This window comes from Emydura macquarii, unplaced genomic scaffold (assembly GCF_026122565.2).
Source record: "Emydura macquarii macquarii isolate MOO-44397 ecotype Brisbane River unplaced genomic scaffold, CSIRO-AGI_Emac_v2 contig_2417, whole genome shotgun sequence".
Lineage (NCBI taxonomy): Eukaryota > Metazoa > Chordata > Testudines > Chelidae > Emydura > Emydura macquarii.
Genome location: NW_027132554.1, coordinates 2,823,178 through 2,850,080, shown reverse-complemented (window position 1 = coordinate 2,850,080; position 26,903 = coordinate 2,823,178). Strand labels below are relative to the sequence as shown.

The 26,903-nt window shown below is 46.8% G+C and overlaps 1 protein-coding gene across 3 annotated transcripts in view; it reads right to left on the bottom strand.

The window, feature by feature from the left end:
• PNPLA7 (patatin like phospholipase domain containing 7) overlaps window positions 1–26,903 on the bottom strand; it is a 242,711-nt gene that overhangs the window by 159,446 nt on the left and 56,362 nt on the right. For all 3 annotated transcript variants that reach the window (XM_067561557.1, XM_067561556.1, XM_067561558.1), the window contains 4 exons: window positions 25,966–26,066; window positions 23,713–23,871; window positions 14,204–14,281; window positions 12,304–12,509 (listed from right to left, as the gene is read on the bottom strand). In XM_067561557.1, coding sequence (XP_067417658.1) covers window positions 12,304–12,509; window positions 14,204–14,281; window positions 23,713–23,871; window positions 25,966–26,066 — 544 coding nt within the window. The remainder of the gene's footprint in view (window positions 1–12,303; window positions 12,510–14,203; window positions 14,282–23,712; window positions 23,872–25,965; window positions 26,067–26,903) is intronic.

Here is a 26,903-nt window from a genome sequence, read left to right as displayed (position 1 = left end):
AAGGATATTGTCACCTAACCTTGCGGGGAGGAGGGGAGGGTGAAGTCCCAGAGGGAAAAAAGAACATTTTTAAAAGGGGCGACATTTGCCATGCTCTCTCTCTCTTCCATCTCCATCTACAAGCACCACCAAGCAACTGAAATGCTGACCAAAGGGGAGAGCCTGGCTGAAGTGAAACCAGCCAGCCTGTGGTGAGAATCACCTACGTTTGTAAGGTTGCTGAAAGTGTTACACTTAGTTTAGAATGCATTTTGCTTTCGTTGCTCTTGACCAAATCTGAATTGTTATGCTTTGACTTATAATCACTTAAAATCCTTCTGTGGTTAATACATTTGTGTGTTTGTTTTACCTAAAGCAGTGTGTTTGCTTTGAAGTGTGTTGGAGACTCCACTTGGAGTAACGAGGTTGATGCATATCAATTTCTTTGTTAAATTGATTAATTTATATGAGCTTACACTGTTCAGTGGGCGTAACCGAACATTGTAAGACAGAGGTTCCTAGGGTTGCATCTGGGACTGAGGGTATTGCCTGGGGTCATTCTGTTGCACAATCCAGAGAGTGGCTGGTTAGAAGCACTCACTTAGCTGGGAACAGCTTACATGCTAGAGGTTGTGCATGAACAGCCCAGGAGTGGGGGGTTCACACAGCAGAGCAGAGTAAGACAGGCTCTAGGAGTGGGGGAGCAATACACCAGTCCAGATTTCTCTAGTGGAATGTCACATTGATGTTTTAGGTGAAACAGATATCCAGGATATGGTGGATTGAGGACTGCATTACTGAACCCCAAACTGAGCAGTCCTGGTGGAGGGCTTTCTACTATTTAACAAGACATCACAAACTTGCTCCGAGCAAGACTCCTCCCTAGGATTTATCCACGGAGCTTCCAGGCTGTTAATTTAAGTGCCTGCAACTCCAGATGCAACAGCCAAACACGATCCTGCAGAATTACATCTGGGTCCAAAGGAGGTAAAATCGCAGTCTTCCTCAACAGATGCAGGAGAGTGGAGCACCAGTGCCACTAGGGCTATTAGTATAACCCGGGCATAGCTCCTTTGATCTTTAGCAACACTGTGTGTAGGAATGGAATTAAAGGAAAAGTGTAGTATAACTTGTTTGACCAGGGTAGTAGGAAAGCATCTGTGATGGAATCACTGAGTAGGATACAGTTTGAGATCCATTTAGAGAAATTTTGAGCTGAAATCGCTGTGCCTTTAGATCTGTCCACAACACAGCAGAAGAGTCTCAAAGATAGTCTAAAAATTCTTGTCCTGTCCAAATAAAAGGCCAAGGCTCTCCTTATGTCAAGCATATGTAGGATGGCTTCCCTGTTATCCTGGTGAGGGTTGGGATAAAAGGCTGGAAAGTGAATGAGTTGGTGTATAGCTGTATGATTGAGATATGACCATTTATATAATTATTACCATTATTAGAAAATTGCAACAAATCTTGAACAAAGTATGCCATGTAATGTGTCAATGGAAGGACATACGGGAGGAGGGAGGGAGGGGAGTTGAAATGGATAGAATATCCATCTCAGATAATCTCCAGCACCCATTTGTCGGAGGTTATCCATTCCCAGGTGCTGCGGAATGGGGTGAGACGGCATCCATAGGGATGAGAGAGGTTTTCCAGCATCAGATGGTGTTGAGGAGAGTGGTCTGAAGGCACCTCGACTATCCATCAAAACCGTCATTTTTAGGTAGATGGCTGTGAAGAGTAAGTTAAGAGCCCGAATGTTTCTTTTTTGGGAACCTGGATTTCTTCCTTTGGAGGTTCATATGATCTTTGAGATGAATATTGTGATGAACAGGGCCTGAAAGAAGGTTGAGGACTATATTTGCCTCTTCCGCCCAGATTCTGTACCTTCACCAGGAAGGTCCTTCGCCGCTGTTTGCACCTCTTTGGGGAAACCATGTAAGTGAAGCCAAAAGGCTCGTCTCATCACTACGGCAATAGAGATGAAGCGCGCTGCTGTGTCAGCTGCATCGAGTGCCGACTGGAGTGATGTCTTTCCCACAAATTGGCCTTCATTAACGATGGCTTTAAATAGTTCCTTTTGCGAGTCTGGGAGCTGCTCAACAAAGGTATTACGTTTTGTGTAGTTTAAGTCATTGTATTTTACCGTTAAGGCTTGATAGTTCGCAATACTGAACTGTAGAGTGGCTGATGAATATGCTTTTCTCCCAAAAAGATATAGGCGCTTCCAGTCCCGGTCCCGGATTTGAGGTGGTGCTGGCAGCCTCTTGAGTTCACAGCATCCACAATGATTCAATTCGGAGGTGGGTGGGTGGAAAAGACATTCCACGTCTTTTGCTAGCATGTAATACTTTTTGTCATCCCACTTGCGGGACTTGTTGGCAGGACCGACGCAGGGGTCTGCCATGTGAATTTGGCAGGGTTCAAGAGAACCTTGTTAATAGGGAGGGCTATGCTGGACAAGGCAGAAGAATGTAAAATGTCCACTAGTTTATGGTGTGACTCAGTCACCTCCTGTAGTGGCATCGGTAGTAACTCTGCCACCCACTGGGCCAACTCCTCGAAAAGCTTAGTCATCTGCCAACGATGGTGGGGGGAGGGGGACATCCCTGTCTCATCCAATGATGATGACAAGAAATTAGTCTGGCAGGTATCTTCCTCCTCGACGTCAGCATTTTGTTCCTTTCAATTGTTCAGGAGGCTTGGATGCCCTCAATGAAGCAGCCCAACGAGGATGTCTCCTTAGCTCTTGATAGACCACGCTAGAGCTATGGGAGGCACGGTGTCTGTGTGCCTGCCAAGGGTCCCAGTAGGGCCATTAAGAGGGTAGGAAGGGGCCCAATGGTTGGTACCATGGCTGCCCATACCAGGGAGGCTGGGGATCAGAAGGGCAGTATAGTTGAGGTCCATACTGGAAATGGGTACCCTTACGTGGTTGAGAAGAACGGCGGGAGACCACATCCTCTTGCTCGCTGACTCAGTGGTCGAAAATGGTGGTGCATGGCATGATGTTGTTGGCGAGTCTGGAGCTCTGGGTGAACTCGGTGCTGGAGCCCCAGTACCGAATAGAGGTGAATCTGGTGCAACAGACATCAAAAGGTGTATCCCATACCGAAGTCCGATGGTGGTTGTTCGTGCCGAGATGTCTGCACCAAAGGGGTCAGTGATGTGGACCTGATAGTTCAGTCCACCGGCATCTGGCGTGCCAAAGACAGTACCGACGTTGATGTCCATACTGAGGGAGCCTTCTCCAGGGTGGATTCTCTGGATTTCTTGTGCCTACTTGATTCTTTAACTATGTCCATCAGGTCCTTAGGCAACCTAACATGCTCTGTCAGAGCAGCATTCTGCAAGCTTTGGGTACCGGACTAAGATGGCTTCCATGCCATCAGTACCAACGATACCGAGCGAGCCAGAGTTTGTTTTCTGCTTGGTTGGGGCTCGCAGCAAGGACTCATGGTCCTTTTCTTAGAGGCCCTTTATGAGTGGCTTGTGGTGTCTTCTTGGGTTCACCTCCCTTAGATATAGAGGGTTGTAGTGAGGCTTCCCGCAGTCCAAGGTCCTGGCTCGGCTCTGTAGGTGGTTGACGGGCCACATCCATTAGGAGAAGTCTCAGTACTCTCTATCTTTTCTGGATCTGAGCTAAGTTGTTGGCACAAACCACGCTTCTGGGGGATATGGTTCTCTCCCAGACAGCAGATGAACTGAGTGTGTCCGTCAGTCACTGGAATAGATTCCTTGCAACTGAGACACTTCTTGAAGCTGGGCATACCCTATCTGGGGCGGGGGGGGCAGCTTCAGACGGGGGAGGGGTCGAAGAAAACAAAGTCTAAAATAAATAATGGGTTTTTTGTGTGTGTTTGTTTTTTTGGTTTACAGAAAATAAAAAATAAAGGAGTAAAGAAAAGGGAAGCTCCAAAATGTAGCTAAAATTAACAATTCTAAAGAAATTAACAATCTGCTAACGGACAGCTAAAGCTCCGTCTCTAGCCAGGGGCAATTGAGAAGAAACTGAGGATGCAAAATAAATGATCTAGAGTACATAAATCAGAAAAAGCCCACTACACTCTCGAAGCCGAAGACTAAAGGACATTCCATTAAAAACTGAAAGCTCAACTCACCATGACTCAACTGAAAAGTTCAGGCTCATCTCAAGCTCATCATGGCTAAAGCAGAGCTCTTAATCTTCCCCCACAAGTCCTATCCACTAAGTCCTTTCTTGATCACTGTGCGCACCATCATCATCATCCTGGCTGTCACTCAGGCCCATTACTTGGGTTTCATCTTCAAATCAAACCTTTCGTTAGGGCCTCACATCCAGGCTATATCTAAATTTGCTAATTCTTTATACAAAAACATTTCTGAGATACGACCTTTCTTATGCATCCCCAGAACTAAAACTCTCATCCAGGTTCTCATCATCTTGCATCTTGATTAGTGAAACATCCTTTTCTCTGGCCTTGACAAATGCAGTCTTGCCTCACTCATAATGCTCCTCCAAAAATAATTTTCCTAGCCCTCTGCTTTGACCATGTCACCCCTTCTCTTTGCATCCCTCCACAGATTGCCTTTTCTACATCCTATCAAATATAAGCTACCTACCTTCACTTCTAAGGCCTTCACAGCACTATCAGCTCGCATTCTGGTCAACTCCCACCTCCAATTGGACCATGATGCCAGCCTGCATCACCCACTTGTTAAATTTTCAAACAAGCACCTTCATGCTTTCTCCCGCACTGGCTCTCACATTTGGGAAGAGCTCCCCATAAACATCTGCATAACTAATTCATAACTCCCCTTCAAATACCCCCTCAAAATTGTCCTTTACATGAAGCCTACAAAAAACTTGACAACAGGTAGGCTTCCGGTATGCTGAGACCACGGCCCACCATGCTGAGCAAGTCTCTGTTTCTTTGTACTCCCCCACTGATCTGTCTGTCTGTCCGTACCCATCTGCTATCTCTTGACATACTTAGATTGTAAGTTCTTTGGGGCAGGAGCTGGCTATTGGTTTGTGTTTGTACAGCACCTACCACAATAGAGTCCTGGTCACTACAACAATACAAATAATAAGAAAATAAATAAAAGGCAACTAATTTAAAATAAATGAAAGGATTTTTTTTAGTATAAATGATGTGTGAACTCACTATCACAAAACCTCAATGACAAGATCATAGCAGGATTTATGTTTATATGGGATAATGAGAACATCCACAGGATGTTTTCTGAAGGATAAAACACTAAGGTATATTCACCTTCATGCTTCATGGCACACAACCGCCATCAATTAATAGGGATCAGGAAGAAACCTGCCCTATGGGCAGGTGCAGCAGGGGTCTTCTTTCAACCTATCCTATTAAGTGCTGGAATCCTGCAGGGAGATATTGATTGTATTGCTGAATCACTGTAGAAAGGGTGGCTCATTAACTCCACTCTGCTTAAAAACAAGTGGAAGTTTCTCTGGTGAATGGGAACTAGAGTCTAGGACAGACAGATCTCTTCAGAGAAACACCACCAACAGGTAAGCATGGGCTGAGGTTGGCATTTTCCCTGTTATCTGATTTATCAATAAAGCCAAATTCCAGGACAAGGGTATGTTTGGACTAAATAAAGGATGTTAAAATGCTGTTCAGAGCAAAGTGAGAATGCATAAGAATGGCCATACTGGGTAAGACCAGTGGTCCATCTAGCCCAGTATCCTGTCTTCCAATAGTGGCCAATGCCAGGTGCTTCAGAGGGAATGAAGAGAACAGGGAATCATCAAGTGATCCATCCTGTCAGCCATTCCAAGCTTCTGGCAAACAGCACTCCCTGCCTATCCTGGCTAATAGCCATTGATGAACCTATCCTCCATGAACTTATCTCGTTCTTTTTTTAAACCTGTTATAGTCTTGGCCTTCACAACATCCTCTTGCAAGGAGTTCCACAGGTTGACTGTGCATTATGGGAAGAAAAACAAGGTTACTTACCAGTAACTGATGTTCTTCGAGATGTGTTGCTCATGTCCATTCCACTATAGGTGAGTGCATGCCCCCGTGAACGGTTCCCGGAATGTTTTTCCCCTTCGCAGATCCCGTAGCGCTGGCTCCGGCGCCCCCTGGAGCCTCACGCACATGCCGCCGTATATGAGGCGCTGCCGGCCCCTACACCCCCTCAGTCCCCTTTTTCTGTCAACTCCGGCAGCAGGGACGGGGGGTGGGTTGTGGAATGGACATGAGCAACACATCTGGAAGAACATCAGTTACTGGTAAGTAACCTTGTTTTCTTCTTCAAGTGATTGCTATGTCCAGTCCATTATAGGTGATTAACAAGCAATACCTTTGGAGGTGGGTAGGAGTTACCGGTGAGCTGCCCTCAGCACCCTCTGCTGAATCCCGCATCCTCTCTCGCCTGCTGGACAATGGCATAAGCAGGACATGAAGATGTGCACCAATGACCAGGTGGCGGCTTTTCAGATGTCATGCAGGATACAGCTTCAACTGCACATTATCTTTATAGAATACTGTTAGCAGGGGCTGGATAAAGCCTCAACTGACATTATCTTTATAGACTCAAGGCCCTAATCTTGGAGACCCTCCTAGCTGAGGTAATGGCCACCAGGAAGGCTATCTTCCAGGAAAGCAAGAGCAGGGGGCGTGAAGCCATGGGTTCAAAAGGGTGCCCCCCGTGAGTCTCAAGAGGACCAGGGAGGCATCGGGTCACGGACTTGCGGATAAAGCCTCTCCACCCCCTTAAGGAACCTGACCAACATGGGATGGGAGAACAGCGATCTCCCCTCTAGCGGCTGATGGAAGGCCAAAATGGCCGCCATCTGAACCTTCAGAAAGGCCAGTGCCAGACCCTGAAGCCTTAGCTAGAGCAGGTACTCCAGGATCGCCTGTACCGGCAAGAGGCTTGGCGGAATGCCCCGGGACTCTGCCCAAGAGGTAAACCGTTTCCACTTAGCCTGATACACGACCTGTGTAGGAGGTTTCCTGCTGTGAAGCAGGACCTTTTGGACATGCACAGAGCAGGCTCGCTCGTCCTCGGTCAGCCATAGAGCCTCCACGCCGTGAGGTACAGGGAGTCCAGGTCCGGGTGCAAAAGGCGACCATGGTCCTGGGATAAAAGGTCGTGCCGTCTCGGAAGCTCCAGAGGTGGTATGATCGAAAGGTCCAGCAGCATGCTGAACCAGTGCTGTCTTGGCCAGGCCGGAGCAATGAGCATAACATCCACCCTGTCCCTCTATTTCCAGCAGGACCTTTGGCAGGCGCAAAACAGGCAGAAATGCGAACATGAGGGTCCCCGTCCACTCCATGAGGAACACGTCGGAAATCGACCCGGTGTCGCAACCTCGGAGCAAGCAGAACCTCGGACACTTCGTGTTCCAGGTCAACGTGAATAGGTACAGTTGGGGAACGCCCCACTTCTGGAAAATCATAGCCTCCACCTCTGGGTGCAACGACCTGTCGTGGCGGGGTAGAAACGACCTCCTGAGTTGATCCGCCTTGTCATTCCTCACTCCCGGGAGGTGAGAGGCAATCAAGTGGAAATCGTGGCTCACAGCAAAGTCCCACAGACAGATAGCTTCCTCACAGAAGGCTGAGGAGCGCGCTCCCCGCTGTCTTTTTATGTAAAACATGGCTGCGGTGTTGTCCGTCAGCACCTGCACCACTCTGTCAGGAATCGGAGGAACACCTTGCACGGTAGGCGAATGGCCCTCAGCTCCTTCACGTTGGTGTGCAGGCGCCTCTCCTCCCCTGACCAGAGCCCCTGAGTGCCTAGGTTGGTGCTGATGTGGGCTCCCCATCCTACATCCAAAGCGTCAGAAATTAGGGTGACCGACGGGACCAGTTCCCTGAACGGAATGCCCTTCATCACTGCCCTGGGAGTCCGCCCTCAGTTTAGGGAGGCTAAGACAGGCAGGGGGACTGTGACCACCCAGTCCAATGGGTGTCTGCTCGGCCTATATACCGAGGCCAACCACGCCTGAAGTGGTCTGAGCCTCAGGCATGCTAGTCTCACTATGTACGTGCAGGCTGCCACATGGCCTAACAGCTGCAGGCAGTTCCTGGCTGTTGTCGTGGGGCATCGGCGCAGCTGGGAGATGATAGACACCATCGTCTCAAAACGTGGCTGAGGCAGGAAGGCTCTGGCCTGCGAAGTGTCCAGGGTAGCTCCAATGAATTTGATGCATTGCACTGGGGTTAGTGTGGACTTCTGCTTGTTTATGAGCAGTCCCAGCCTGCTGCATGTGGAGCAAGTAAGGGTCACGCTCTCCTGCACTTGGGACCCGGACCTTCCCCTGATCAGCCAATCGTCTAGTACGGAAAAATTTGCATACCCTTTCGTCTCAGGTCAGCCGCCACTACTGCCATGGACTTGGTGAACTCCCTTGGAGCCGAAGATAGGCCAAAGGGTAGGGCTGTAAACTGGTAGTGGGAGCCAGCCACTGTGAAACAGAAAAAACGCTTGTGGCTGGGGAGAATAGACACATGAAAGTATGCATCCTTGATGTCGAGGGTGACATACCAGGTCTCCTGGATCCAGGGAAGGGTTTATGGAGACTAGGGAAACCATGTGAAACCTGAGTCGTTTGACATATTTGTTTAGACAACGCAGGTCTAATATGGGTCTCAGACCCCCCTGTAAACTGTAGGGCATTGCCCCCTGAGACTATCCCAAGGACCCAACGGTCCTAAATGATCTTTGCCCACTCGGAATAGAAGGACCTTAACCTGTTTACTGTTTGCCTGACCTCCTGGGGGGCTCCTGCTGGGGAGCGGAGGACGAGCTGGGGGGCTGATTTCTCCTTCTAAACCCTCTATTCCTGTCCCTATTCCTATAGGGTTGGAAAGGCCTGGGCGGAGGCCTTGGCTGCTGCTGCACCTGGGGCTGTGACTAACGCCTGGAAATCTGGGGCATGTACAGGCCCAGGGAGCGAAGCGTGGCCCTGGCGTCCTTCAGACCGTGCACCTTCGCATCGGTCTGGTCGGAGAATAAGGCCAACCCATCAAAGGGGAGGTCTTGAATAGACTGCTGCACCTCCTGCGACAGGCCCGAGGATTGCAACCACGAGCACCTTCTCATGCAGATGGCGAAAGCTATGCCCTGCCCGCCGAGTCAGCAGTGTCACAGGACATCTGGAGCACTGCCCTAGCCACCGTGGTTCCTTCCTCCACAATGGTGTTAAAGTCTGCGGCCTGGTCCTGGGGCAGGGCCTCAGTGAACCGCCTGAGGGAGCCCCACAGGTTGAAATTTTATCAACCCAGGAGGGCCTGATGGTTGGCAATCCTGAACTGCAGGCTTGCCACGGAATAAACTTTTCTTCCAAACAAATCCAGCTTTTTATGGTCTTTGTTCTTGGGAGTGGACCCTGGCTAACCTTGCCTGTCTCTCTGGTTAGCCGTGTCTACCACCAGGGTTCCCAGAGTGGTGTGAGTGTACAAATACTCAAACCCTTCGGCCGGGATATAATACTTTTTCTCAGATGCCTTTGACGTAGGGGCAAGCGAGGAAGGGGTTTGCCACAGGGCCTTTACCATTTTAAGGACCCTTTCATGGACTGATAGGATCACTCTTGCTGGGGCAGCCACTGCCAGCACATTAAAGAGGCTATCATCGGCCTCTTCCAACTCCTTCACCTCCAGCCCCAAATTGGAGGCCACCCTCTTGAGCAGCTCCTGGTGCACCCTGAGATCCTCCAGTGGCGCTGAGTGGTCCCGGGAGACTGCCTTCTCTGGTGAGGAGGAAGAGGACTGCTGAGGCGTGTCCTCCGGGTGCTACCCCTCCGGATAAAGGGTTGCACCCATTGAGGGTCCCTGCATGAGGTCCGACTCCTCATCCGAGGAGTGGTGTCTATGGGCCTTCTCCTGTGCCGGAGGCACGGATTGCACCTCCGATGACATCATGGATTGGGGCCCTGGCCCCATCTGGCTACCCCATGGGGCCCAGTAAGGCCATTGTTGCAGCCACTGACCCTGGGGCCAACCCGGGGCTGACTGCGCCACAGGCGGAGACGCTTTGTGGGGGCATCCCCCCTCCCAATGACTGTCCTCCCTGGGTGACCCCAAGCCACTGGACCTGCGGTGCCATGCATGTCCTCTGTCTCAGGCGCCCTTCCGTGCTGGGGACTACCCCCTCGACGCCTCCAACCTGGAGGACGACAAGGACTGCCTCCATCGCCATGAGCAGTGCCGATGAACGGAGGTACGCTCTAAAGAGCTAGAGGTACCGAAGCGTCATCTTGGTACCGATGACTTCTGGTGCCACTTGCCTTGCGGCCCCACAGACTCCTACGGTGACCGAGGTCTGCACTAGTCCGAACTCCTTGGTGCCAAGCCGGACTCTGGCAACCGGGTTCCGCATCGTGGACTGCGCGGTGCCAGTCCTCCGATGGCGATCGGGTTCTGCGCCACCTCGGTGAGGGCGAACTCCTCAGTGCTGGGGATCTGGATCTGGAGCTGTCCGAGCACCGCCTGGCAGACCCGACCGGTGCCACCTCCTGGCATGCGCTGCCTCCAGTGCCAGGGATCGACATCGGTGCCTAGAGGGAGACTCCACGTCCTGAGTTGAAGCAGAACAGCTTGACAACGCTGAGCTGGAGCGACTGCTGGGGGAGCGGCTCTGCTCTACCCTTGGAGGCCGTCCGGTGAAAGATCTTCCTCCCTGTATCGGGGATCTCCACCACCCTTCAGGGGAACCCAACGCAAGTTTCCCCCATGACACTGGCCCCTCCTCCCTCAGCGGGGTGAAGAGGGAGGGGGCCAGAAGTGGTGTAGGCAAGGCCAACAAGGCTCTTGCTGCCTGAAAAGCCTCAGGTGTCGACTGCATCGGCAGGGGCACACTCCCACTCGTCGCGGGGAGGCTCCCTGATTGGAGATGCAGGCACCGGAGAAGCCTCAACGGGCCGTGGCTGGTGCATCTCCGTACTCGACCCTGACAGCACAGGGGAGTGTCCACACTCCATGCGCTGCTTCTTCCGCTTCGGTGCCAGCGATGTTGTGTGATGCCAAGTCGAGGCCGGTGCCAGCGGTGCGCTCTGCACCGAGGTCACACTCGGTGCCCAGGGTGGAGTGGGCCAACTTGGACCCTGGGCAGAGCGCTGCCTCCATCAGCGGGACTTTTAAGCGGATTTCTTGGTCCTTTTGAGTCCTTGGTTTGAAAGCCCTGAAAATCTTGCACTTCTCTTTTCTGTGTGCTTCCCCCAAGCACTTAAGGCAGAGGTTGCGGGGGTTGCTGAGCAGGAAGGCCTTCCTGCAGGAGGCACACTGCTTGAATCCCGGAGACCGGGGCATAGCCCGGCCACTCGAAATCCCCGCAGGGACTTGCCTTATCTCTAACTACTCTTAACAACACTTAACAACTACTCAACTAACTAAAACTACATAGAATAACAAACAAGTCCAAACAAGGGGAATGGCACTTGCTGAGAGCAAGGCTAGTTCCAGCAACCATCACGGGCGGAAAGAAGGAACTGAGCGGGCGTAGGGCCGGCAGCGCCTCATATACCATGCCATGTGCGCGGGGCTCCAGGGGGCGCCGGAGCCAGCCCTACAGGATCTGCCAAGGGGAAAAAAGTTCCAGGAACCATGCACGGAGGCATGAACTCACCTACAGTGGAATGGACATGAGCAAGCACTCGAAGAAGAATACTTCCTTTTGTTAGTTTTAAACCTGCTGCCTATTAATTTAATTGGGTGTCCCCTAGTTCTTGTGTTATGTGAACATGTAAGTAACACTTCCTGACTTACTTTCTCCACATGAGTCATGATTTTATAGACCTCTATCACATCCCCCCTTAGTCGTCTCTTTTCCAAGCTGAAAAGCCCCAGTCTTATTAATCTCTCCTCATATGGAAGCTTTTCCATACCCTTAATCATTTTAGTTGCCCTTTTCTGTACCTTTTCCAATTCCAGTATATCTTGTTTGAGATGGGGCAACCAGAGCTGGACGCAGTATTCATGATGTGGAGGTACCATGGATTTATTCGGAGGCCATAGGATATTTTCTGTCTGATTATCTATCCCTTTTTCCTAATGATTCCCAACATTCTGTCTGAATAATCTGCTGTAAGCTGTCATTGAACATTACAGTGTTTTTCTTGCACCTCTCTCTGAAGTAAGTGGTACTGAACCTGCTGGAGATAGGAAGTTGTAATAGATTAGACCTGGGGTCCAACCCTAAGTGGCACTTTCTAAGCTCCTGCCCCAGATCATCTAGTTTCTTATATGATGTGCTCTAGCAATAGCATAGCATACTCGGTTACTGAAATGTATTCAAAGTAACAGTGCTGTGTATGGGGATGTACAAATGGAAAGCAATACACCACTCTGAGGTGGAACTCACTCATAGAAATGCGACTTGGAAATGGACAGGAAAGTGCAATCTCGATTGGCCTTGATGGTAAAAATGAGAGGTTCCCCAGTAAGGACAGCTAGTTGGCCTACTAGCTCCCCTGGATGGGTGATGAATAGACACGTCTCCTCCTCAGAGTCTATCTTCCGCTGGTACACATGAAGCAAACCCGAGATCACAAACCGGATGTTGACATCCTGAAAAGGATAGATACAAAGGCTCTCATTATAAACCCTCCTGGGTTTTAAACCAAAGTTAATTATAACAATACTACAATGATGGATGTCTTTGCTGTGGTGGTCTATGTAGCTTTTAAGCACTTGGGCAATACAATAAAGCATATTCATGAATAATTAAAAGCATTTATGAACCTTGTGAACTGTTCCAGTCACAATAGGGAAAATGGAGCTTTCTGACTGGGGCCATAATTGGGAGATCTCAAGAGATGGAGATGCAATTCTAAGTGGAGGTGACACCAAATTCATAGCAGAACTCTAAATAAAGCTATGTTGTGGCAAAACAGAATATGTGAGCACTGGAAATGATCAGAAATTCATTTCCCCTCATTTGCACTGCACACAGTTATGTATTTTCAAACAATTTCCTAGTGCTATTATAGAATGTTATTGTGTGCTGAATGATATGCTCATTGCAAAATGCAATAGTATGCAAATAATTCCAGTTGCTTATTAATAGGTGAGGGCATTCTAATAAAACTGAGTGACATATCATGCATTGAGAATTGAGTTTTTGTAAGCAGGACATCTGGGCATTTGTAATGCACGCACTTTAATGGGAAAATATGCAATATATGTATAAACGTGCAACCTGAGAGAGAAGGATACCAAATTTACATTGCAACTTTAGTTATGCACTCTTCCATACAAAGCAAAACCGTTAATCTGCAGTTAAGATAGCTGTTGCTATTAAATAAGCCCCTCTTCTCTTTAATTACAACAGAAAAATTCAACACCATGCAATGGAAAAAAGAAGGGGACGTTTCCTTGCTGTCTGTGTTTGGATTGTAATTGTGAGCCACTGCACCCAGATGGACTAAGCTCCAAGCAGTTCCTCTCCATCTTGTTCAGCTCCCCATTCAAGAGGCAATAGAACCATAGAAATGTAGGAGTGGAAGGGAACTTGATAAGTCATCTACTCAAGTCCTCTGCACTGAGGCAGGACTAAGGATTATCTAGACCATCCCTGACAGGTGTATGTCTAACCTCTTAAAAACCTCCAAGGGTGGAAATTCCACAACCTTCCTGGTAACTTGTTCCAGTTTTATTATTAGGAAGATTTTCCTAATATCTGATCTAAATCTCCTTTGCTGCAATTTAAACCCATTAGTTCTTGTCCTGTCCTCAGTGGATAAAGAGAACAATCTGTCACCCTCCTCTTTATAACAACCTTTTATGTACTTGAAGACTGTTATGTTCCCGCTCAGTCTCCACTTCTCCAGACTAAACAAACCCAATGTTTTCAATATCTCCTCATAGGTCATGTTTTTAGACCACATATTGCCTGATATGCATGCTTCAACCCACCCTGTTTTTATCTAGATCATTATATGACCTTCATCATCATAGTATCTGGGTATCTCAGAAATGTTTTATCCCTGTCAAGCTGGTCACCTAACACTCCCATTTTGCAGAGGGGGACATGAGACAGAGAAATGAAAGTAACTTGCACAGGAAGCCTGTGGCAGAGTTTGGAACTGATCCCAGAACTCCCAAAACCCGGTCCAGTGCCACTCACCTCAACTATACTCCACCTTTAGTCCTACACTAAGGTCTTGATAGGATACCCACTATTTGAAAGACTGGAGAGTAGTAACAATACCAAACAGTTTTTAAACTACAGGTTCCCTCTTCACTTATTGGAGGGCACTCACCTGGTCTCCCTGCCTTGATACCACAGTCCCAGCTGTAACTTGATGCAGTGTTACTTTACCCTTCAGCAACGAAGGGTCCTGGGGGGAAAAAGATATCCACACACACAATTTAAACATCTGTGCACATGTAAACCGATCTGAAAATGTAAGCGAGTAAGCAATCTATTGAACAGGAAGCTTACAAATCCCTTGACCTTTAAGCTATAGTTCATGTTCACCCTTTAACATTTCTCTGCCCAATATCCATTTTCATAGGAATAACATAGCTCTCTGTCTTCACATACATAGATTTAGACACGCAAGGGCTTTACTTAACTCCATTTTTGCCTCGACACCTAACAGACTATGAACATTCCAAGTCCTGATGGAACGAACATGGACTGGTTGATCTCACCAGTGAAAACATGGTTAACATTTCAATGCATTTCCTCAAGGTATCCTGTATTATGGGATTATGTTTTGTAACACATCACTGAATATATACATTCTAGGTACTATAACTTGTAGTAGAAAGTGAGAACCTGAGACATGAGGCCTAGCATAACAGGCCAGGTATGAAGCCTAAGCTAAAGTAGCAGTCAAGCTCTGCCATTAGAAATCAAAGTTAGTAGGAATCAGGCTGCGAGCCTGCCTGTAAGTTCACAGAAACTGGCACACACACACACATTCCAAAGAAGTGCTAAGCACAAGCACGTTCCAGAAAGTTATCAGAACTTCCCAATATCCCAAAGATAATGAGGGCTTACTGACCCCTCAGGATGACAACATGATGGAGAGATGTTTTGACCGAACCATCCAGTACAAGGCAAATGCTGGTATCTTACCACGTCAGAGGGTGGCAACTACACACGTCAGAGGGGCAATATGCAACTTGTTTGTATAAGTGTATAAAAGAGGGTCTCAAAAGGGAGTGTCTTTGTCCGGCCGAGTGAGGAACAGAAAGTCCCACCATTTACTGAGCCAATACCATTGTCACGGGCATACATGTATTAAGCGTCCTTGTAGCACATATAAGACACTTTTTACCATGCTTGGCTGGCAATAAACCTGGCCTGGTGCCTTCATTCCTGAAATAGATCTCTGGTCTCATACAATAATCCAATTTTGATTCAGTGTCTCGGTTATCTGTGCAGAGCTGGGACAGCATACGCACTGGGAAAACACACACACAGCCAACAACAGACAACATAACTTAAGTGTATTTCTCCCACACCACACCCACTTCTAAGAACATTCATTTAATACATTAATATCAATGGTAGGCAGTTTCAGTACCTTCAGCTAGTAAACTGCAAGCTAAAAAACTGTAGCAAGTTTTACTATGGATTACAGGCACTCTCTAAAGTTTCCTCCAAAGCACACAGCACAACGGATAGGTGGGTGCATAATTTTAAAAAAAAGTTGGAGAAGGCTAGCAAAAGGTTTGCACCAATTTCTAGGTTTCTGCTTCTGATGGAGCACTGAACTAGCACTCAGAAAACCTGCATTCTATTTCCAGTTCTGTCAAAGGCCAACTGAGCAACCCCGAGACACTTCACTTCCCCGTGCCTCAGTTTTCCAGTGGTAAAACTGGGATTAGTCATATTCACCTCCATTGTAAAGCACTTTGAGATCTACTGATGAAAAGTGTGTTAGAACTGATCATTAGAATTACTTGTTCAAATGTTTTGGATTCAGGTTAACTTCGCCTTCCTCAATATTTAATCTCTCAACCTACCTTGAAATGTCATCTGCATGTGCTGTTATAACTAAATTGAAAGGTGGTGCCCTGTGTCTCTATTCTCCAAATGCCTTTCTCCTCCTCTTCTGAAAAGTTTCTCAGTAACTTTATAGCAAAACATCTTGATGAATCATAAGAAATACTCCTATGCCTCCTACTGCAATATCACAGTAGGATGCTGTTCATGCTGGAAAGGAGCATGATCTGCCTATAAATAAAATAAGCCAATGTTGCCCAAAATAACCCTTAGCAGGTCTGTATAGATAAAAGAAGCCATCAAGAGAGGGAGAAACAAACCAACAATATTTTGTGTCTCAAGATCTCAGCGAGAGATTTCCACTGACCTCAATATTCTAATCTGCTTGGAGCAAGTGTATAATTTAATTACTGACTGAAACCTAAACCCTGGGCGGAATAGAAAAAGGCATATTCTTCCTCTGCTCCTTAACAGTTTTTTTTTTTTTCCATTTAAACGGTGAGATAACTACAGTATCACTTAGCTCACACAAAGGCAAAGAGGCAATAACAGAAGCAACAAATTCTGGAATGAGTGTGGCAAGTGACTGTCAATAGTACCACATGTTTTTCTTTGAAAATTCCACATGATGGATGAGTGAACATCTGTGGTCTTGTGAGCTATTGTTGATAAGGAGGTGTCAGTGTATGAAGGCCTGGGACTCAACGAACTATGAGGATAAAATAGGAAGGGATGGCAGCAGAGAAAGGTGTTCCCCAAAAAGTTCTCAGAAAATCAGACTGTTGTGTCTGGCCACTAGCTAGTCCCAACTCAAGGAGACTTTCTTAAAATAACCCAGTTAGGATACAGAATGGATACTGAGAGAGCCAAGAGGTTGGAACTCTGTGATGAACAAAAAACAATGCGGTTACATTTGTATTGATTGCAAACTGCTTCCTTTTGAGAGGATGAGACTTTAGGTCACAAAAAGTGACTGAGAGAAACTAGATTAAGCAGAGAGACTGGAAACACCAGAAAAAGTAGGTTATGATGACGGCTGAGATAGCTCATAGACTATAAAGTCAGAAGGGACCATTATGATCATCTAATCTGACCTCCTGCACAATGCAGGCCACAGAACTTCACCCATCCACTCCTGTAATAGACCCCTGACCTAAGACTGTTTTTAATGAAGTCCTCAAATAATGATTTAAAGCAGCGGTTCTCAACCTTTTTTTCCCTGAGTACCACTCGGGTCAGGTACAGTCAGGGCAGCGGCAGGGGGGGAGGTTACATGGGAGGAACAATGCCCTCCGCCGAAACACTGCCACCGTTTGCCCCTTTTCGGCGGCAGGGTTTCGCGGGAGTGGGGGGGACGACTTTCAGCGGCGGATTCGGCAGCGCGGTACGGCTCGCATACCACCCAGACTTCTTCGAAGTACCACTTGAGAACCGCTGATTTAAAGACTTCAAGCTACAGAGAATCCACCAGCAAGTGACCATGCCCCATGACCTGAACAAATACCACCAAGTCAAGGAAATCTAGCTCAAGTCAAACCACTTCAAGGACCTGGGAAAAGAACTGTCAATGAGGCCAATGAATGTAATTTACTCAGCCTCCTAGGCTTAGTACACACTTACTAGGAAATTAGGCAGCAGTCAACAAGAGTTACACAAGCTATGCAGAGTAGCTTGCATAACTCCCATCGACTTCCGAACTTCCCTTTAGCGCGCCATCTCCACTGTGCTGCACTGACGGGAAATGCGTTCCCGTCGACGCAATGCTACGCCTTTTGAGGAGGTGGTTTAATTTAATCGACTTCACTGCTGCTCAATCGATCCAGATAGATCAATCTGATGGCGGCGAATTTGCTGCCGTCAGTGCGTACATACCCCTAGCGTTAAGCAAGAAGGAAGACTAATACTGGAGGCCAGCCATGGATGCAGCAGTCATGCTGATGACTCGTTTGCAAACCCTTGTGGGGTGAAAGGAACCTCATTGGAATAGTAGCTGATTGCTCTCCCTAAGGGCTCATGCAAAGCTCAGTAAAGCTCTGTTTAGTCACCCTGTCTATTAGAACATTCTACAGGATGTTAGACTGGATGTAACTTTTTAATGGCAATCACTGTTTGCATGTGCAAACACACGCCAGCTAAGCCTTTTTTTTCCAGAATTAATTTTAAAGCTGTTCACTTCATTTTTTAAGTCAATAACAGTAAGTGTCGACTTAACATTGACAGATATCTGGAAGACGGAATTGTGTGAAAGAAAAAATCTATCTATCTAGGTGTTTTTAAGATGTATGATCATCGTATCCAGAGGTCACCCATCTGCTTAAACCCAAGTTCGAGTTTCTGAGTTCCCCAGTCCTCCAGCAAGAGCTGACACCACCCTCCAAAAGCAGAGTCTGGTTTTTTTTTTTGAACAACCAGTTCCGCTTGAGGGGTGCAATTCATCAAAAGCATCCACACAAAACACCACATAAATCCCACGTAAGCCCTTAACGCAAGGCTCTCAAGTTGCCCTCTGCACTGGGATTCATTTCTCCCTAGAGGGTAAATACCAACTGCACTTAGAGGAGAGGATCGCACAGAAGTGAACGCAGATCTTGGCAGGCAGACGGAAAATAAATTCTTCCTACAAACTGTTTACGTATTTGGTAATGAGTCATATTCAAGCCTGCACATAACCCAATACCCAATTGAGATCTTAAAAATCCTCCTAAATTTAATTTCCAAAAGCTTTCCAGCTGCCCTTCAAAAGAACAGGACTATGTAAACAATCATGTTCCTGTCAGAGATAAAGTCGCACAGCTCCGGCGGCAAGCCCACACCTTGCCTTTGGATTGAGGGCTTCAAGCAGTCTGCTGGCTTCCTTCCGAAGCCATTCATTTGATGGTTTTCTGAATCACAGCTGGGCACTGAAATACACGGTGCCAGTTATCCCTGGACATGTATAAAAGGTCACATTTAGATGCCACTTAACGTCAGTCAAGGGGAAAAGTGAATTAGACACAGAGCTACACTAAAGGAGAGCAGAGCACCAGATAAAATGAAAGATGTGGCACAAGCTACGAACATTTTTAGTGTCACCTCACCCCACCGACTCCCATGAGAAAACAAAAGACATTAATATCTTATCATAATAGTCAGATGTATCCTGCTCCAACACGGTCTTCAGTAATTATAGCCTGCCTACCTCAGTTCCCCCTGCATACTAGTGGCAGAGCCGCAGCCCACCCAATTAGCACCCAGGCCCACCCAAATCCGAGCCCGAAGAGATGTCAACATATACTTGCACTTACTCATTGAGAGCTAAAAACAATGTAGAGGTAGGGGAGGGAGCTTTGCCACCCTGAGTCCAAGCCCCTCAGTGATGCTAGGCATATTCAAGGCAGCTGCCCCCTCCTGCTGCTCCTTTCAATGCAGCTACAGGTTTATTTTTAGGCACTGGATCAAGCAGAACTAGCACGGGTAAAACTCCACAAGCTGGGACCACATCCCCATTCCCAGCTCAGATGTGAACGTAGGCTGACACTGGAACTGAGAGCAGGGTACTCAGGCAGCTGGCCCGAGCTGGTGCCAGTGCTACTCCCAGCTACACTGCTATTTTCAGCCCACAGAGTTAGCAGCGTGTGTCTAGTCCAGATGGAAAGCAGATGCATGCTCCCAGATGCAGTGTAGACATACCCTGGGGCTCCAATCCCATGCCAGCGCCAGACTCTCCCCTTGGCAGATGCACCTGGCTGGGCTTGGGGGTGGCTGCAGAGTGCGGCTGGCAGGGAAGGTGCAGAGCAAAGGCATGGAAGAGAGTTGTCCATCTTCAGTGACCGGGACAAATCCTACAACCAGCTCATGGGTGAGCAGGTGCAGCATCCACTTAGCAACAAACTGCAAGGCACAGCTCAGCCAGGACTTTGGTCTCCAATCCTCCTGAACTTGCCTTGGGGACAAAGCAGGGATTCGTGGTGGGAGAGGCACTTCCCAGATGCCTCCAGACACAATGCAGGGACATTTCTCTTCCCCATCCTCTCTCTGCCCCTAATTCTACTACCCCACTTTCCAGGCCCTCCTGTGGCGATACCCCTCGGACAAATAGGAAAACCAGCCCCCACCAAAGTACAGGAGTAGGGAAATTCAGTCTCCACCTCCCCCTCACCCCCACAACTTGCCCCAAGGACAAATCATTGCCAGTGCACTGTAAACTGAGGCCCACCCAAATGTCCACTTCTAGCTACACCCCTACTGCATCTGGCCCTAAACTATTGTATATGATGTATTGTATTGTATACCAAACAGCTTCTGTGCTTCAGTGGTGGGTGACATGCCCTCTGTGTCTCGTTTGTATTTCAGGTTAGGGACCCATTGATTTAAATGGGGCTCCACGTTTGCAGAGGCAGTTGCAGGGAGCCACAAAGGGTGAGAGCAAATCGTTTACAGTCCACGGTCCATTCTGCCTTTGGCCTCTCTATTAAGAATACCAGCGAGTACCAATTACTGTGAACTGTGAAGTGCTTCTGTGACGTGGACCCCTGTCCACAAAGATCCGGGCTGATCCCACCAACCCATTTTCCACAGGTCAGATAATCTCCAAGTCAAATGAAGTACTAAATAGTCTATAGCAAGCTTTACAGCAAAAAATTGGAAGATACTAATTTGAGAATATTGATCTGGCCAGGAATATGGTTTTACCAGACACTACATCTGTAATCCACAGCTACAGACGTAACCACAGTGTCACAAATTCCATTTTTTACAAGCTACTCTCCATGCTGGGTGAAGAGGTGGAAGTAGCAGCTCTTTCAAAGTCCCCAGCTAAGAGGGGAATAAAGCCACCTGGCATTTGCTTCACCAAACCCCAGGGAAGCATGGAAGCTAGTCGTTTTCTCTCCTATGAGTCAGGCCCTATGTTCTCAGCACCGCTGAAATCACCTGGCAGGCTCACTCTTTAAATTATACATTAGGAGAGAGGCTATTGTTTTAAACACACTGATTAAACAGATATAATTAGACTGGATAGCCTCTATCTGACACCATGAGAACAATGGGCACATTCTGCTTTCAGGCTATTATAACTGTTTGACACATTCAAACCGACTTTTGTTTTGCCTTGAAAGCAAAATGATAGGGCGCGTTAAGAGTCCCAAAAGAGAAGTCAATGCCACTCTGAAGAGCTAAATTAAGCCCTCCATAAATAATAGTGCACAAGTCTGAACTATTCAAATGAGCTTTCCATCCCTCCTCCTCTCAGACACTGAGGTGTTACAGCGCGTGTGAAGTTTAGAGCACAGACTGTCTAGGGCCCAGCTGTAGTTTGTGACATACAGTGCTAGACTGCCAGAGCTCCCTTGGTGATTAACTGCTCAGCTGAATTGTTTCCTGCGTTTGAGCGATGCCATTTGCACCCCCCCTTATGATAGCTTGCTCTGGGGAAAAAGGTGACCCACAATGTATCTGCCTGGTTTAAAACTCAGCTGCAACAGTCATTTATTTTTGTGCTAGTAAGTTAATGACTTTCAGAGCACCTTCCGGCAGAGAATTTCAGAGTGCTTCACATACACTAAATGATTATGCTTCATAACCCCTGGTGAGGCAGGGAAGTATTAACTCCATTTGGTACCAGGGGAAACCATGGCACAGAAAGGCAAGGTGACTTCCCCAAGGTCACATTTCGAGACAGAATCAGCTCTAGGACTAGAAGTCAGCTTTCCCAATTCCTATTCCTCTGCTCTAGTCAGAGAATCCTGCTGCCTCTCCCCCGAAGACGTATGCAGAAGGCAAGAATTTTTTCCCTTTCTATTAGATTAGAAATCAAAATCACTCCTTAGCTTAAACTATTTTTGGTAGAGACCAAGCCTTTATGTTGAACCTCTGGTTATTTTAGGGTGGCAGGAGAATACAACTCAGAACTCTAAAGCCAATATACTACGTGACTTAATCTATGCATAAAAATTGCATTGATTTAACTAAATTAGTTTAGAAACTCAGTTAATTAAATTGGTGCAATTCCCTTATGTGGAAATTCTTAAATAGGTTTAAGAGTGCCTCATATCGATTTACGTTTTTTATGTATACCTGGCCTGAATTAAGTTAAGGCAACCCAGGTACATCGCTCAGGGACATGAAAAATCCATACCCCTGAACGACGCAGAACCCTCCCGACACTGGTGAATGTCTACACTGATGCAATACAACAGCACAGCTGCAGCGATTTAAGTGCAAACATAGGCTCAGTAAGGAACTGATTGAAGCTAAATCAATATAAAGGACTCTTAAATAGAGAGAAGAGTGATCATGCAAGGGCGGCACTGATTTAAACAACTCTCCTGTGCAGATACAGCCCAGATCTATCCCTCCAGTAACTACAATTTCAAAGGGAAGTTTTCAGAAGAAAACTTAGCACGCTGTTAGGGAGTCAGGGGTGATAACAGCAGAGTACATCTTTGTTTCGTCTGGACTGTCACATATTCACATTAAGAATTTATACCCTCTTTTGGAACTCATTTGATCTAACAGAAACTTGACATTTTAAATAAATGGCACAGTTACTGGGGGGCTCCTGCTATTAGTTCTTGGAATTCAAGTGTCCAGGACCAGTGCCAGTCCTCCTCCATTGAGGGCTCTTGCAGTTTCTGCCAGAGTTTGGCACCTTCATGGCACCACTCGTTCACTAAGGCTTTTAGCTAGCCGACCACCAATGCAGCAAAGGGACTGTGCTGCTTTTTATGAAGACATCCAAGTGGATGACTCATTTCTGTGTATGGGTCAGTTTTTAAATCAAATGAGAGATGTGCCGTACCACAGCAGCAGGGCTAGTAAATTCAACAAACCCTGAAAACTCTGACTCAAGGAAGGACTTTTTTATGCTGAGCAAAACAGTAGCTCTGGATTTTCTCTATTGCTCTTGGAGAGACAGGAGCAGAACACAAAAGCTTATGTAATGTAGTCCCGCACCTAGCACAATGGGGGTCCCATAATACATTGTTAGACAAGTACATTATTTAGCTTTTCAGTTAGAAATAGAAACCTTCAAAAGTCAGAATATTAAAATGTTAAGCCTCAGAACAAAGTCAGTTCAGGCATGTTGGACACAGCTTGTATTAGTCCCATTTTTTTTTAATGTGCCTCTTAATATATTCAGTGTTTAGCACACATCACTAAAAAGAAAAGCTCTGCACTGTGCTCCAGTTACTGTTACTCCAAGAACCTCAGTTTCCAATCTGACACCATGATAAGTTTTTATCAGAAGTCTGTACACAGTCAAAAGCCATCTGCTAGATTGGCCGCCTCCTCTCTTTACATGAGCACAAAAGCTGCACGGGCACGCACGCACGCACACACACACCACTCTTCTTTCCAAATGATATCTGCACTTGTTGCAATCGAATATCACACTGCCATCTACGGGCAGTTTGAGGAGGAAACAGATGGGGGGTAGAGGGAAGGAGGAACAGCACTCAATCTACACTAGAGTAAATACCAGTCAACAACAACACCAATTGTGATTTTGGATGAAAATGAGAGGTTGTTTTTCACTTACCTGCAGGAAAAGCACTTGTGATTCCTACCACTAAGGTAAACAACTGCAACTTCAAAGGCAAAAATGAACTCAAATGGCTGCCAGACATGCATTAAACATTACAGATGTAAACTTAGATCTACTTCAATCCTGCTTTCAACTTTAACAGGCTGAGGAATAGAAGAACACCTCCTCAGTCAGTCCATTTCCCTCCTAAAGAGTTTGCAGTACATTAGGGAGGTGATTTACTTTTTACTGATGGTGCAGAATGGGCTAAGAGGCACAGCAAGGTCATTTTTCATTTAATAACTTACATCAAGTTTCATCAATGTTAAAAGGTCTTTCTTAGCAGCTTCGAAGATGGCATCGACTGGTTTGCTGGCACAGGAATCTTGCGCAGTGAGGTCACCCTCTATGTAATGGAAAACCGCAGAGGGAGTTTCTGTCACTGTCACTGTCTTCTTCAATATAGACTTAAAAAGCAGAGATGACAAATATTATTTTTCATGCAGCAATTAGCATCTACCTGGGGAAAAAAACCTGTGTTATCATCTATGCTCTTCAACCTACCACAACCGGTGACCTAAAAACAAGTAGGACTTTTTAAAACAAAATAAAAACAAAAACCCCATAACTGCTCACTAAATTAATCATCCTTGTGTTTCCTTAGACAGCCTGTCATTCTAATGCAATAACAGGTTTATTCATCAGGCCTGCCAGGAGCCTGGAAAAGGAAAGGAATAAGACTTCTATCTTTTAAAGTTTTTTTTCCCTCCCCTCAAGTGTTTCACAAATTAGACAGCTGCTGATACGGTGGAATTAAGACTTAATTAAAACAGTAAGACATGCAATTACACATGACAAATGAATCCAGAGAGATAAAAGTCTGTCGAGACTGGAGAAATCTATCTGAGAAAATCCCAAATCTCACCAAGGACATGTGGGTAAAATTGCTTCTTCGTCACAGTTCTCAGAAGGCAGAGGGTCTAGCTCATACCCGTCAAAATACAGGCGCACTCCCACAAAAATCCCAGAGGTTTCTGGCACACACGCACGCACGCACACTTCACTCTGATCAGAGACCAGCCTGCTAAGTTACCTACATTGTGTGGATAACTCCCAGGGACTAATGCCTTTGCCTTTTCAGTCTTCAAAACACCGCCATCAGCTGCACTGCAAAGTGTTTTAAGGATGAAAAGGATTCTTTGTTTAATCTCGCCTGAAATCCGAATGCAGTAGGAGGTGGCAATGGCCGCTACCATATGCAGAACCTAGAAGATCTGTGACTACCAGCTTCTTTGGTGAACAGCGCCCTCCCTCTCAGTTCTGCTCAGCCCCCTTATATAGCACCACCACTGCAGCCTCCAGGGTAGGAGGAAACATAGTATGAAACCAAGCTTCTGAAGCCCTTCATCTTCCTCTGCAGGAGGTGCTGTAGACAGAGGACACCATTCAGCACTGCTCTATGCAGGCCCAAAAGCAGTGACTAGAATAAAGAGGCATTTTAAGAAAGAGAGGAGCAAAGGCTAGGCCAGACAGTCCTCATACATATCGCCTCCTGAAAAGCTGACACCTAGGAGTCCATCTGAAGACTGCTACCTCATCACACTCTACTAGGGTCTAATCTACCCCTGGAGCTTGCAAAGTTGGGAGCTTGTAGAGTGTTGTTACTATTGCCAATTCATTAGCCCTTCTTAAGGGAGGCCAGGCACTTATGTGGTGAATACTAATAAAGAGAAGGAAAATGTAAAAGTCACTAGGAGAAACCAATAGTCCTTAAACAATTAATCCTCCAGCCACTCAGCATGTCACCATTCATGCTGCTCTAATTAAAGCTGTACCAGCATTTTAGAATGTAAATACCTTCACCAAAATTTCAGTTCAGACCTCAATGTACAGAGACGTATAATTATTCAGCTATATACTTTTGCTCAGAAGTGAAACCTGCAGCTCATATGCTCACCTGGGCTTTTAAAAAGTTAAAAACTGACAAGTCTTGGAAAAAGAAAAGCAGATGAGCAGATTTTATGAGTCACAGGACTGAAAATCCAGGTGAATTCTCACAAGCTGGCTGTGGCTTTTGAACTCCTGTTGCTGTGAATGAGGTTTGATAGATAAAGCATGATCTGGCAGAAGATTCATCCATCAGAGTAATCCCTTTTGGTATTCAGGTAACATCCAAGCTAAAGCATACGTACGACCATTGCTCGTCAAAGCAGCCTCATAAGGGCTTTTATCCCAGACCTCAGTACCAGATTCTCTGATGGGACTAATGAGCCAAAGGAGCCATTAAATTCTACTGGGTAATTACAAGTTCTAAATACCCTTATACAAGATGACTAATCAACCTCTGCAAACGTCTGGTTTTACGTAAGGACTGGATGCTGACACAGCCCTCGTGGAGAGAGCCAGAGCTCCACCAGCATACGTGTAAGTGCATGGTCACGAAAAACATTCTGCAAGCATGCAATCAGTAAGCACAACCGAATCCCTTATTAAGGTGAATGAGGAAAAACCAGAAAAAGGGGAAGGAAGGAAGGCTCTGACCTCATACAGAGAATATCTACCTTGCTCACAACAGGACTGGTTGGAGCTTCATCTGGGGTGAAGGGCACCCTGGCTCTCTCGTACGCCATATTCAAGTCTGACTTAGTGCCACCGGAGCTACCTGCAAACAGAAGGAAAGAGGTTTTTTTCAAAGCACTCCCACCACCGTGGCTCTATTAGCCTTCTCTAGGAGACTGACCAAGAGGTGCTAGAGGGGACGCACATATGATATCCATAGACCACTTTTTTTTTATTCCTGAAGTTAAGAATTGCACAGACAGCAAAGAAAATGCAGCCTGTGAGATCTTGGACTCTCTAAAAGTCCAGACAATAGCAGTCTCCCCTCACCCTGAGGAACTCGGGCCCCTCCAACGTAGGGTCAGGGGTCATCTCCCCTCTCTCTCTGGGCCACCTTTTCCATCTCTTCCATTCTGCCTCTAACAACGAAGTGAACTTGGCAGTTCTGGGAGTCACTAAGCTCCAGTGGGGCCATAACACTATTCAGTTACCAACCCCCGATGAAAGATTAGTACTCGCTGCCCCAAAAACAGTCACTCAGCAAAGCTTCCATAAGAGCATTCGAAGCACCACCTCGAAGAGAACAAGGTCATCTACATGCTTGTGTTACGCCACCAGCTGAGCTTCATACATTAAGGCCCTGATCCAGCAAAGCATTTGATCTTGTGTGTAAACCAAGCACACGCTTAAGTGCTTTGCCAGACAAGAGGTAAAAAAGGAATCCAATAACATGGCACATCTTATTGCAGTCATCAGAAGCATCTCATACTTGTTCTGTCTATTCAAATCAGAGACAGCAAAGAAAAGGCAGCCTGTGGATGAAAGTACTACTCGGCTAGAATTCTACAAGTCTTGTCTTCCTACTACCCCTGTTTGTACATGGGATCTCCCACCCCACCCTCCCTTAAATTAAACTGTCTTGCTGCCAAAGTGGGAATCA